Below are 12,913 nucleotides of genomic sequence, written 5' to 3' on the forward strand. Positions count from 1 at the left end.
TTCAGGTTTGACCATCTATACCATTCTGCTATTGTAAAAATTATGCAATATAAGCAAATATTTATTAAGAGGCTACTGGATCATGGTCACTATGACTAGATTCTACTGCTTGAGACATTAGGACAGTGATAAAGACAATAACATGACAAGCTGGAGAAAAATGTAAAAGGTACGCTTGATTTCATGTTAGGTGCCTTAGAATCAGAACTGATGGAATGTATATTCATGAACCTGGGGCTTATGCTTTGCTTGTCTCACTCCAGAATTTGCCATATCACTTAAGGAATTTAGGGAATTTTGAAGGGAGCAAAACCGGAAAAGAGAATATAATATAGAATATAATGAAAAATGTGTTTCGAGATCATATAGGCCTCTGAATAGGCCAAATTTACACAAATATACAATATAATATCTGGGGGGGCTCATTGTGTTAACTACACGATACCTCCATTCTGGTTAATGATCGTCCACCTCTGCTTCGGCATGTGGCTGTGAGACCAGCAGCCAGCTGGTCGGTCTTGGCCCTTCGTGGGCTGTAGTGCCACGGATTATTATACAATATAATATGGGGTTGTTGGAATGACCACTAAAAATTGGTAAGAAGTGAAAGCTTACATTAAAATAAGGAAAATTAAGATAATGTCGGACCATCGGATCTGTGCCCCTTCAGCGCTGTCGTCGTTCTTTGAAAAGTTAACGCCTGTACTCACTCCATTCCACCTGCTTTCCTCCTACCACGTCAAACAGCAGACCACGAACCTTTGCCGAATAGGGATGTTGCCAAACTTCCGTCAAATGTTATCATAAATAACTGGTCCTCCATGCTACAATATCATTTCTTTCAATCAAAATACATCTTGTATTTCTACATTTTTTAAACCTAAATCGTATGTCTAGAAACACTTTCCGCAGCATTTCTCTCCAACCTTGGAAATTATCGCTTCTCTCGCAACCTTCAGTAATTTCTTCAATGTCGGAACTTCTTTCTGCAAGGTGTAAAATTCTTGTATCTTTTTTCTTAAAATATACATCGGTTCATATGATCTATAAGAATTAAAGGTTCCCTTGGTCTGTTCTTCCCTGGTGATTCTAGCTTTTCATCTCCTGCACAGACTCTCTCTCCTGATTTTCTTTATTAGGCGCTATGACCTGTCTATATAAATTACATAACATATTGTATTAGTATTAGTTAAGTAAGTAGTTTTAATACATAATCAATTGAAATAAAATAAGCCTCACCAGTGATCACAGCTGCTTTTATTATGCTTTTTTCTTTCCTTCTCTATGTTATATATTATGTCTGATTTCTTCTTACTTGTTTACATTTTATTATTATTATCTTATTCAGTTTTGTGTGTACTTTGTAAATTTGTAGTGTTTCTGTAACGCAGTTTTTACTCCTGGTTGAGTGTTAGAGAAGGCCGTATGGCCTTAACTCTGTCAGGTTAAATAAATCATTATTATTATTATTATTATTATTATTATTATTATTATTATTATTATTATTATTAGTATTATTTATCGTTGCCATATTTATAGGAAAGAGATATTGACCTATTTGTTTCTCTTCATCGCAAAATGCTATTACTTGCTTAATAATATTTCTTTCGCCACTCCGTGCTACAGTATTCATGTTGAGTTGACAACACTGGACTGCAAGTGCAAATAAACTGTCCTGCAAGAAAGCTCAAAATTGTGAATAGTGGGAGAGAAAAAGGGAGAGAGATAGGAATGCAGGGAGAGAAATGAATTAACGAGGCTGAGAAGGAATTAGGATTCAGTTCGCATATCTTACAGGGGCACAGATCCAATGGTCCGACAATAACATCTAATACTCTCATCTCTACATCTGTATTCAGTCAAATGGAACATCTAAACATATGTAGTGCAAATTTTTATGATATTAGCACTTTTCTGCTTTGATTAAATTTCTGTATCTGTTCATTGTCTCTCTTTCGCTCGTAGTGTAGGTAATTCAGATATACAACAGGCTTCTAAGTAGCAAGCTCCATGGTTTGCAGACGTAAACTGTTTATACACTTTCAGTGTAAGCAATTTGCAAAACGATTATCAGTTCATTACCGATGAAAAGAAATGAGGTTGTACTAGAAAGAGTGGGTTAAGAAATAGTGTGCTGAAACTGACAGCGCAACTATATGATTCTCTGCCCCGGTAACCATGACAATAGCAGTTCAACCAATAAGGTAGCTGGTTAGCGGAGTGTTTAAATCTAACTAGAGGAGGCACATTTGGAGAAAATCTTCTCAATTTGGACAAGTGTAGTGCTAGTCTCAGCTGCTTTCGGCATTGTTCGGCTGTATTGGCAAGCTCTCTCTCTCTCTCTCTCTGTCTGTCTCTCTGTCTCTCTTTCTTTCCTCTTGGATTTAGAAATTCGCGTGATGTATTGCTGCGTAAAAGTTTTGTTTTATGTTGGTAGATTTTTCCCATGTCTGCGAGTGTTCCTCTTATATTATCTTTTGTGTTACGAGTTATAACTTATTTATTTTTATTGAATTTCCAAGTTTATAGAACCCTATTTTACCCGAAGTTATATTAGGACTGTAATTAAATCATACATATTATAGCCGTGTACAAATAGTTACATAAAATATATACATAATTATGACATAAAATACTGGGTGTTCATTTCAAAGTGTGTCATGACGTCACTGTTGTTGGGTCACCGATTTGAAGCAAGTTTCAACTTATATGTTAGAGAAGTTGCCTATTATTTAAGGCGTTCTTCAATCTGAACTTGAGAACGTGTACGGTATAACTTGAACGTCGTAGCAACAGATGGCGGTCTGTACAGTCTGTGTGCTACCATAACCTCTTTCGAACTGTGTTTTGCGCCAGCAAGTCGTACGCAGGGTATTTGTTATCATCAGTTGCGTACGGTAACATTCCACAACACAAATCAAATGCTCCGTGTCCATGTTGACCGTCGAAGTTAATGTCAACAAATACGTAAGTAATCATCTTAACCCTCTCCCCATATCCCGACAGTACGTATTTCCAAACAGTTCACATTCCTGCCACTACCGGCGTTACCGTACGTATCGGTACGTACTCTTCAGAATGAACGCCGTACTTGCTAGCCAACTTCTCTGCCTCTTAGATTATACACCTGAGCTGCGGAAGCGTAGGAAGATTGAATTCTCTAGGCTCATCAGCTAGCCACACGACGGCATACAGCGAGCCAAGACACATTTTGAACTGAACACCCAGTACACATACTACATTAAATGTGTATGACAATGAAAATCATATTTATATTATACAATTACAAAGATATAAGATAAAATAGATATAATATATAGATATAGATACACAATATATGAAATGCAGACATATTGCATACAGTACTTTCCCAGGACATATCACACACAGACTTGTTACTTAAAAAAAAAAAAATAAGTGAGCATTTCGTAGAAATATACATATTAATTTTAAGGACGTATATGACATAAAAATAACATGAAACAGACAATACATAAGACATAGATATATTATATACAATACACAGAAAAGACAAATAAAAATGAAAATTACATAAAAACATATATGATATGAAACAGTGATATTATAGCTATTATTATTATTATTATTATTATTATTATTATTATTATTATTATTATTATTATTTCGCAAAATTAATAGTTTGGTTGATTGTCAAATTCTTCAAAATGACATTAATTCAATTTCACAATGGTCTGTTGAAAATGGAATGAAAATTAATCAATCCAAAACTTTTGTTATTTCCTTTTCACGGAAAACTATCTCCCTAAAATTTAACTATTCTCTCAGTAATGTCGTAATTACTAGGAAAGATTGTATTAGAGATCTTGGTTTCCTACTTGATTCAAAATTATATTTCCATGATCATGTGCAATATATTTATACCCATTCGTTAAGAATGCTTGGTCTAATTAGGTCTATAACTTATTCTTTTTCCACTCCTATGTGTTTATTAATTTTATACTATACGTTGGTTAGATCCAAGCTTGAATATGCATCTGTTGTATGGAACTCCATTACTTCCACTGACTCGGCTAAATTGGAGAATATCCAAAGAAAATTTATTTCCTTGTGTTCTTATAGATTTTTACCAAATTCCGATTATAACTATGAGATTAAATGCAATTATTTCAATTGCGGTAGTTTGTTCACCAGACGTCAGGATCTTGATTATTTATTTTTTTGCAAAGTCTTTAAGGGTGATATTGATTGTGAATCTTTCATAAGCAATATCAGTCTTCGTATTCCTGCTAATGGTTTAAGATTTCATAAATTGTTTTATAATAAGAATCCTAAATCTCTCTCTCCGGTCTGCAGATGCATTAAATATGCTAATTTGCATGGATTCAACTTGGATCCATTTAATGTGTAGTATATCTTTGAGTTTTAACTCACTGATCTAATTTTAATAATTATTTGTCCATATATTTCTTGCATTTGGTCTATTGATTCATGTAGACCATTCCATTATTTCAATTCTCATTTTACTAATTTATAATTTTATAATTATTATTTGATCAATGATTGATGTAGACCATTATATTGTTTGTATTTCATCTCATTGCCATTTTCTATCATTCATTCTCATCATCATTTGTTGTTTTGTTCTGTTTTGTATCGTGCAAAACTGTAATTGGCCTTGTGCTGTTGTTTTTGCACGTTAATATTCTAAATAAATTAATAAATAAATTAATTAATTAATTAATCGTAGTAGTATTTCCTTTTATTGCAGCCTGTTTTGCTCTGTTGCATGTTAGATTAATGTTAAAAAGAGAGAGAGAAAAAAATAGATCCTGAATATAAACAAACAAAATTAACACATTCATATACCCTTTGTAATTGCATTAACTACAACTTCTCTTACTATGGCAGAAACACATTAACTAGCTATTTATAGTGAATTGTGAATATGTGATATGAATTTCTGAAATTCCCTTGAACAGCATTTCTTTTTAAACATAAAACACAGGGGTTTTTCAAATTGCCCAGAACATGAGATGACATGTGACAGTAATACAGTATATTAAACACTGATAATTTAGAAATAAAAGCGGATTTGTCTCTAGCTTCTTCTAATAGTAGACGTTCAGTATGGTGACCTAATTGATCGGTTTATGAAGAAAGAGGATTGTCGAGTGAATTTGCTGTATAAGTATGTAACAGTAATGAGATACGTGACAGACTCTGTATTTTTTAATACATAAAATGCAACCTCTCATCAGTTACGCCTTAGCCTCATCAACTTGCAAATCCTCTGTCCGCCACTGCTAACTAATTACATTATTTTAATTTTTTGTCATATTGATAAGTATGGGACTACAAAAGAGGTTCTTTATAAATCTAATTACGAAAAAAAGTGTCACTAATGTCAGATTGTTTTAGAGTTTGCTCTTACATTTATGGTGTATCAAATTTGTATGATCAGTGAGTTTACTTATTTTTACAGGCAATTGAAAAACATTGCAGAGTAGCAGGGGGCTACACAGGTCTGAAAAATGTGTACCTGGAAGACCCACCAAAGGATGATGTGCAACAGAGTTTCTTCCTTGCAGAAACATTGAAAGTAAGTAAATATATTATATCGTTATATTAACAATGTTCGAAAAGTATCATGAAAACATTTTGTGTTGTAGGTACATTTTCTTTATACCTATGTATACCAATGTCCCATCCCTACCTTCCCGTGGTGCAGCTGTTAGTAAGCATAATTTTACAAGCTGAACTAAAGGGAGGGGCTACTCATCAATTAGCACTGGTCAGCTTGATGAGTTAATGACCGAATTTGGTATAATTTTCCTCTATTCAATACCTAATTCTCTCTTTACCCTTTCCTATCCAGTCCTCTGACTGAACTCTTACTGCCCGTGTCTCACGTCCTGAACCGAGAGCTCCCTAGTGCTTATAACCACACCTCTTAGGTCTGCTCGGACCGGCACGCAGCTACAGCGTGCGGCACGGCAGCATATTACATGTGTTGAAAACATTATCTTATTCCAGTGCAGGGGTTTTTACTCTTTATAATACTGGATACTCTAATCGTGGTTACCACTATTGCTATTATCTCTGATGGCGATTTCCGAAAATGTATGTACATTCTAGGCCACTCTTCGTTCAGTCTGGACAACTGCTATTACCATAGAGCAGTATTTCTCAAAGTATGTTCCGAAGTTCCGTGATCCCTATATGATTTTAAATTTTATTCCATACGTTTTTTTACTTGGTTATTTAACAACATTGTATTAACTACTACGTTATTTTGCATCGATGGGATTGACGATAGCGAAATGGTATTTGGCGAGATGAAGTCAGGGATTCGCCAAAGATTACATGACATTCGCCTTACGGATGGGGAAAACCTCGGGAAGAAATCCAACTATGTAATCAGCCTAGCGGGAATCGAACCCGTGCCCAAGCGCAACCCTGGATCGATAGGCAAGCGCCTTAGCCAACTGAGCTGCTCCGGTGGCTATTTTATACTTACCGTTAGTGGTTACCATAAAAATATATAAATATTACGAAAATATGAATCCATAACATCATGAAACCACCGATAATGATGATGATAATAATGATAATAGTAATAATAATAATAATAATAATAATAATATTCCAATAATAATATTCCAATAATATGCCTAATGACAATATGTTTGATGAACATATAAAACGGAAAATACCCGTAATACTTATCACTTTCATCACTGGATTCTCTGCATATGTGTTCACTAAAATCAAGAGGGCTTAGATCTAAGCCCTCTTGACTAAAACAAAATACCGAAAAGACAAAATGCAGAAGTACAGTAGAAATGAGACCACAACTTTCCGCCATAAAACCAGATTGCAGGCTTAAAAAGCAAATATATTCGTCCCACTGAACAATTATTGAGATACTAGCTTTCACTTGTCTGTTATTTATTAATTACTAATAAAATATTACAAGGATTCCGCAGTTACACTTTAGATTAAAATGGGTTTCGCGGTGGAAAAAGTTTGAGAAACACTGCCATAGAGGAAAGAGTTTACTGATGTGTACACGTGATAACCGTAATCGCGATTAGGTCGATAATCTCAAGCAGAGACTGTAGTCTACCACTGGTATCAGTGTTTAGTTACAGGAATTGATGAGAAGGACATAATTTGTTTTGTGAGGGGACAGCCTATACATTCGCTTGTCCATGGCTGATCTTGCTCCATAGCTGACGAAAGCAATCCTGAGAAGGTCGATGTGTTGAACATAGGGTAGTAGGCACATGCGATACCTAGGACAGCCCACTTTCCCCCTCTGCATCTCGCCCCGCAGAGAAACAGCTCAGGAAGTGAGGCACGGGCAGTACTTTCTTCGACCCCGACAATATTAGAGCATTCGAGGCCTAGGGGTTCATTTCACTTTCCTTCCTACCCTTCCTACTTTTCTGTTCCTAGTGCTGACCTGCTATGGCACTAAAATCGTCCTCCAGTGGCTTAAGGAAGGAAAGTTGGTGATCAATAAGATCTCCCAACTAGGTCCAGTGGACCCGTCGACCAACAGCAGGTGTGGTCCTCCAGATATTCTGGGGGTTGTGTGTGAATGAAGTAGCCACCAAAACGTTAAAATATGGTGTTTACTTAAATCGGCTACAACTTGCCATTTTCATTCAAATCAAGAAATGGATTCAGAACATCTCAAAATCTGTGCGTCATTGGCTAACCATGACAATATCTTTGAAAAATATTGGAGTGCAAGAGGTCAAATGACTTTATTGTCAAATGCCTGGCATTAGAAAACAACAACAACAACTTCTTTATAATTTTTCACTTCACTCTTTTTTTTTTTTTTCGTTCCAATGATTTTATGTTTTCAATAAACCTTTCTCATTGAAGAAACTTTCTAGAAAAAAGAATTGATATTTGATCTGAATGTGTCTCGAAGAATTCCAGAGTACAAAGCTGAATGTATTACATGATTAATCTTGCATCTCGTAAGTAAATAAATTTGTGTGTGCCTGCACATGTTTGTATGTGTGTGTGCGTGCGCACATAGTTACTATCGCAAATTAAAGGAAAGGGCCTGAGACTTGAGACAGTTAAAGTGTAGTTTTATTTCAAGTTAACACTTTCTATAGTCCCGTCACTCTTATTTCCGGCAGCAAATCACGTTGCAGGTCAGATACATTTAAGTGTGTGCGTCTTGTCATTTGCTGCTGATGACGTTGTACACTTCCTAAGGCTCGATAAATACTTAATATAATCGCCCGCCATTTTGATTCTTTCATTGGCGTTTGCAGAAAGCACACAAGAACGTTATTTGCCACTCAATTATTTGCTCAATTACAGTGCGTTTGATTTATATCATAGGAGCTACGACATGATAATGTTTAATAGATTCCTCGTCTGGTAGCTCGGCAACGAAATAACAAAAATGACGAACGATACTACCTATCTAGACTTTATAGAACCTTCACTTCCTAAGGCATAAGCAAAGAGGAGTCACGCCATAAATAACAGCAACGCGACTATAGTATTAAATTATAATATTTTGCTTAAGCTCTTAACACAGCCTTGCAGAAATGTAATACAAGTGTGTCTTACCTCACATGCCTTATCATCTCATTCCTTCTCTTCTCCAACCCCACAGTGGCGTGTAGCTGATTCAGCTGGACTGTTCTGTAATGTGGTGGAACCAGACAGTGAATGTGATACTATGTTCAAAACCTTTGATTAGAAATGTTTTATTTGAAATGTTCATAGCATTATTTAAATCAGTTTAGCGTATTGGAAGACTGTGTGTAATTTTCCGTGTTACTCTGGCAATAATTATTTTGTTCCAAGTTGAAGTAAGAGCCATCAGGCATAGCGTAATTTGCCTGCTGATCTGGAGTTGCTCTCAGTCATGGGTTCGATTCCCACATAGGCTGATACCTGGTTGGATTTTCTCCAACCATAAGGCGAATAAATAAATATCTGTATATATAATATATAATAAATAAATAAATAAATAAATAAATATTAATGTCAGGTAATCTATGGCAAATCCTCGGCCTCATCCCACCAAATACCATCTCGCTTATCACCAAATCACCAAATTCATTGATGCTAAATAACCTATAATTAATACAGCGTCATTAAATAACCACGTAAAAAAATAAATTGATGTAAGAATATTTGTTTTGCACCCAAACATATTATAGTAAGTAAATACTACTAGTGATATCATCTTGAGCCTTCATGTATTAAACCACATTGGATCTGTTACAGTCTCATGCCAACTTTTTTTAGGTCACCCTAAATTTCTTCGAACTTCTGGAACATAAGATTTGTTTGGGCCATCTCGTACGATCCATCCACTTGACATTCTCTTTCCATTAGAGTCTATATTGCTGTAGATAATTGACGATAAGATCAGTTTTAAGTTCTTTGAGACTGTATTCATTCTGATGGTGGTCAAGCAATGAACATCCTGCAAATCTAGTCTTTTAGGTAAAGCTTCCTGTAAAGCAGATTTGAATAATTTCAAGGGAAAAATTGTTCCGGGGCCGGGTATCGATCCCGGGACCACTGGTTGAACGTACCAGCGCTCTGCCAACTGAGCTACCCGGGAACTCCACCCGACACCGTCCCAACTCTTCCCTTTATATCCACACAACTCGCGTGGGCTGACGAAACACCAGAGACCCACATCGAGTGCACACAAACTCTGTGTTGAACATTCAACCAGAGGTCCCAGGATCGATACCCGGCCCTGGAAGAATTTTTCCCTTGAAATTATTCAAATCTGCTTTACAGGAAGCTTTACCTGAAAGACTAGATTTGCTAATATATACGTCACTGTGTACGTTAACAGAAAACCACAATTCCAAGTCACACAGAGTTTGTGTGCACTCGATGTGGGTCTCTGGCGTTTCGTCAGCCCATGCGAGTTGTGTGGATATAAAGGGAAGAGTTGGGACGGTGTCGGGTGGAGTTCCCGGGTAGCTCAGTTGGCAGAGCGCTGGTACATTCAACCAGAGGTCCCAGGATCGATACCCGGCCCCAGAACAATATTTCCCTTGAAATTATTCAAAGAACATCCTGTCGTTCTTCTCATGATCGCATTTCGGCTGTTGTTAACTGTCTCTCATCACATTTTCTTATCATCCATGTCTCTCTGTCATAAACTAGAACTAATCTTGCAAGGGTTTTATACAGGGTGGAAGTGAGATAATCTTGCAGATTGAAAGGGACGACAGGGTACACGTAAATGAATAGAAATCCTATATTACGTTTCGTGATTAAACGCACGTTTAATTAGAAAATTAAGTTTGAAGTTTCAGCAGTCCGGCAACATTGTCGCTAATTCACTGTACTCGTGATACAGATGTAAGAGGTCAACGAATTCGGTAAGTCTCCAGACATAAGCTGAATTCTGCCGAGATGTTGCCACTCACTCGCTTCATGCAATGGCTTGAATTTAGAGGTTTTGAAAATTAAATTTACACGAAAACCGTGCACGCTATTGAAATACGCTAGAGGGATAAATTATTCTTTATTAGATTTCCTATCGATATGGGCAAAAACCACGATCCTATTCACAATAGTTACCGAATAAAAGATTTTTTTGCAATTCATTTTATGTAGATTTTCAGAAAAGTCTATATGTATAATGAAAGTTCATGGTTTCATTATATATATGAATAAAAGATTGTTAAACATTTGGGGAAAAACTATGAACTTTCCACCAATATGATTGTATAGTTTTTTGTTACATACAACATGAGCTATTTGCTCTGAAAAATCTGCAAGGCTATTTCACTTCCACCCTGTGTATATTCCGCCTTGTATGTATTTGTACTTGGGGTGGTTTGGATACATTGTTAATACATAGTTCCGGTGATTTTTAGAAATTTAGAAATGTTGTTAGCCATATGAAGCCTGTCCACAAGGCTTTAGGTAGCAGCCCTACCACTGGACTATTGTGCGATATGCTTGTAACTTGTCCAAAGGAATTTTCCAATTACATTCCAGTCTACTACAGATATAATTAATTAAATGTGAATATGAGTGTTTACTGTTATGTTGTGATCAGAAGTACTTTTTCTTCATACAATTTTTTTCGCGGGTATTGATGAGAAGGTTAACGAAATCTGCCAGTGGTTTGTTGACACATGAAGAAAACCTTACATATGGGGTGAATTTCCCTACTTCCTCTACTATCCTTTTCGAGTTGTACATCCTTGTCCTAACATCTATGAAAACTGTTCTGTACAACAGCAACAAATAAAGTATGAAGATAATAAAAGAGATGGAGATCATTTTTAGCAACTCTACTTTAATCAGATATTCTAAGAGCTTAATTTCTTGTTATTTTACAGTACCTGTACCTGCTATTTAGTGATGACAGTCTAATGTCATTGGATGAGTGGGTGTACAACACAGAAGCCCATCCACTGCCCATCAAGGGAGTGAATCCTCTTTATAGAGAGCAAGTATAAGGCTGGTAATCTTAGGGACTCATTGCCACTTCTAGGATGTTAATTTATTTATTACAGGTAAGTCTGTGCTTCACATTAACATTGATTGTGTTTAAAAATTGAGGGTTTTATTTGTAAAGAAGGATTTATACTGTGTGAGATGGAAGAGACATACATTGTTGGAAGAAATCCAGAAGACAAACATTAGGATGACATACATTGTTGAAAGAAACCCAGAAGACAAATGTTAGGATGACATACATTGTTGAAAGAAGCCCAGAAGACAAACGTTGGGATGACATACATTGTTGAAAGAAACCCAGAAGACAAACATTAGGATGACATACATTGTTTAAAGAAACCCAGAAGACAAATATTAGGATGACATACATTGTTGAAGGAAACCCAGAAGACAAACATTAGGATGACATACATTGTTGAAAGAAACCCAGAAGACAAATATTAGGATGTCATACATTGTTGAAAGAAACCCAGAAGACAAATATTAGGATGACATACATTGTTGAAAGAAACCCAGAAGACAAACATTAGGATGACATACATTGTTGAAGGAAACCCAGAAGACAAACGTTAGGATGACATACATTGTTGAAAGAAACCCAGAAGACAAATATTAGGATGACATACATTGTTGAAAGAAACCCAGAAGACAAATATTAGGATGACAGACATTGTTGAAAGAAACCCAGAAGACAAACATTAGGATGACATACATTGTTGAAGGAAACCCAGAAGACAAACGTTAGGATGACATATATAGTTGAAAGAAACCCAGAAGACAAATATTAGGATGACAGACATTGTTGAAAGAAACCCAGAAGGCAAATATTAGGATGACATACATTGTTGAAAGAAACCCAGAAGACAAACATTAGGATGACATACATTGTTGAAAGAAACCTAGAAGACAAATATTAGGATGACATACATTGTTGAAAGAAACCCAGAAGACAAATATTAGGATGACATACATTGTTGAAGGAAATCCAGAAGACAAACATTAGGATGACATACATTGTTGAAAGAAGCCCAGAAGACAAATGTTAGGATGACATACATTTTTTAAAGAAACCCAGAACACAAATATTAGGATGACATACATTGTTGAAAGAAACCCAGAAGACAAATATTAGGATGACATACATTGTTGAAAGAAACCCAGAAGACAAACGTTAGGATGACGTACATTGTTGAAAGAAGCCCAAAAGACAAACATTAGGATTTATAATACTTTACTGTATAATTACGACGCCAAATAACCAGCATGAAATGATGATGATGATGATGATGATGATGATGATGATGATGATGATGATAATAACAATAATAATAAATTAGCTAAAATTAGCATTATGCAAATTATAAATTATAACGTAAATGGATGAGATTTTTTGATATACAAGTTGGAGATTCTAATCAGTGTTAAATCCAGCCACTTTGATTCGGGG

General features: G+C 35.8%; 1 protein-coding gene across 5 annotated transcripts in view; it reads left to right on the forward strand.

Annotated features, from left to right (window-relative positions):
- alpha-Man-Ia (alpha-Mannosidase class I a) overlaps positions 1–12,913 on the forward strand; it is a 333,187-nt gene that overhangs the window by 294,146 nt on the left and 26,128 nt on the right. For all 5 annotated transcript variants that reach the window (XM_069844455.1, XM_069844456.1, XM_069844457.1 and 2 more), the window contains 2 exons: positions 5,465–5,581; positions 11,346–11,522. In XM_069844455.1, the coding sequence (XP_069700556.1) occupies positions 5,465–5,581; positions 11,346–11,465 (237 nt within the window). In that variant the 3' untranslated portion in view covers positions 11,466–11,522. The remainder of the gene's footprint in view (positions 1–5,464; positions 5,582–11,345; positions 11,523–12,913) is intronic.

This window comes from Periplaneta americana, chromosome 13 (assembly GCF_040183065.1).
Source record: "Periplaneta americana isolate PAMFEO1 chromosome 13, P.americana_PAMFEO1_priV1, whole genome shotgun sequence".
Taxonomy (NCBI): Eukaryota; Metazoa; Arthropoda; class Insecta; order Blattodea; family Blattidae; genus Periplaneta; species Periplaneta americana.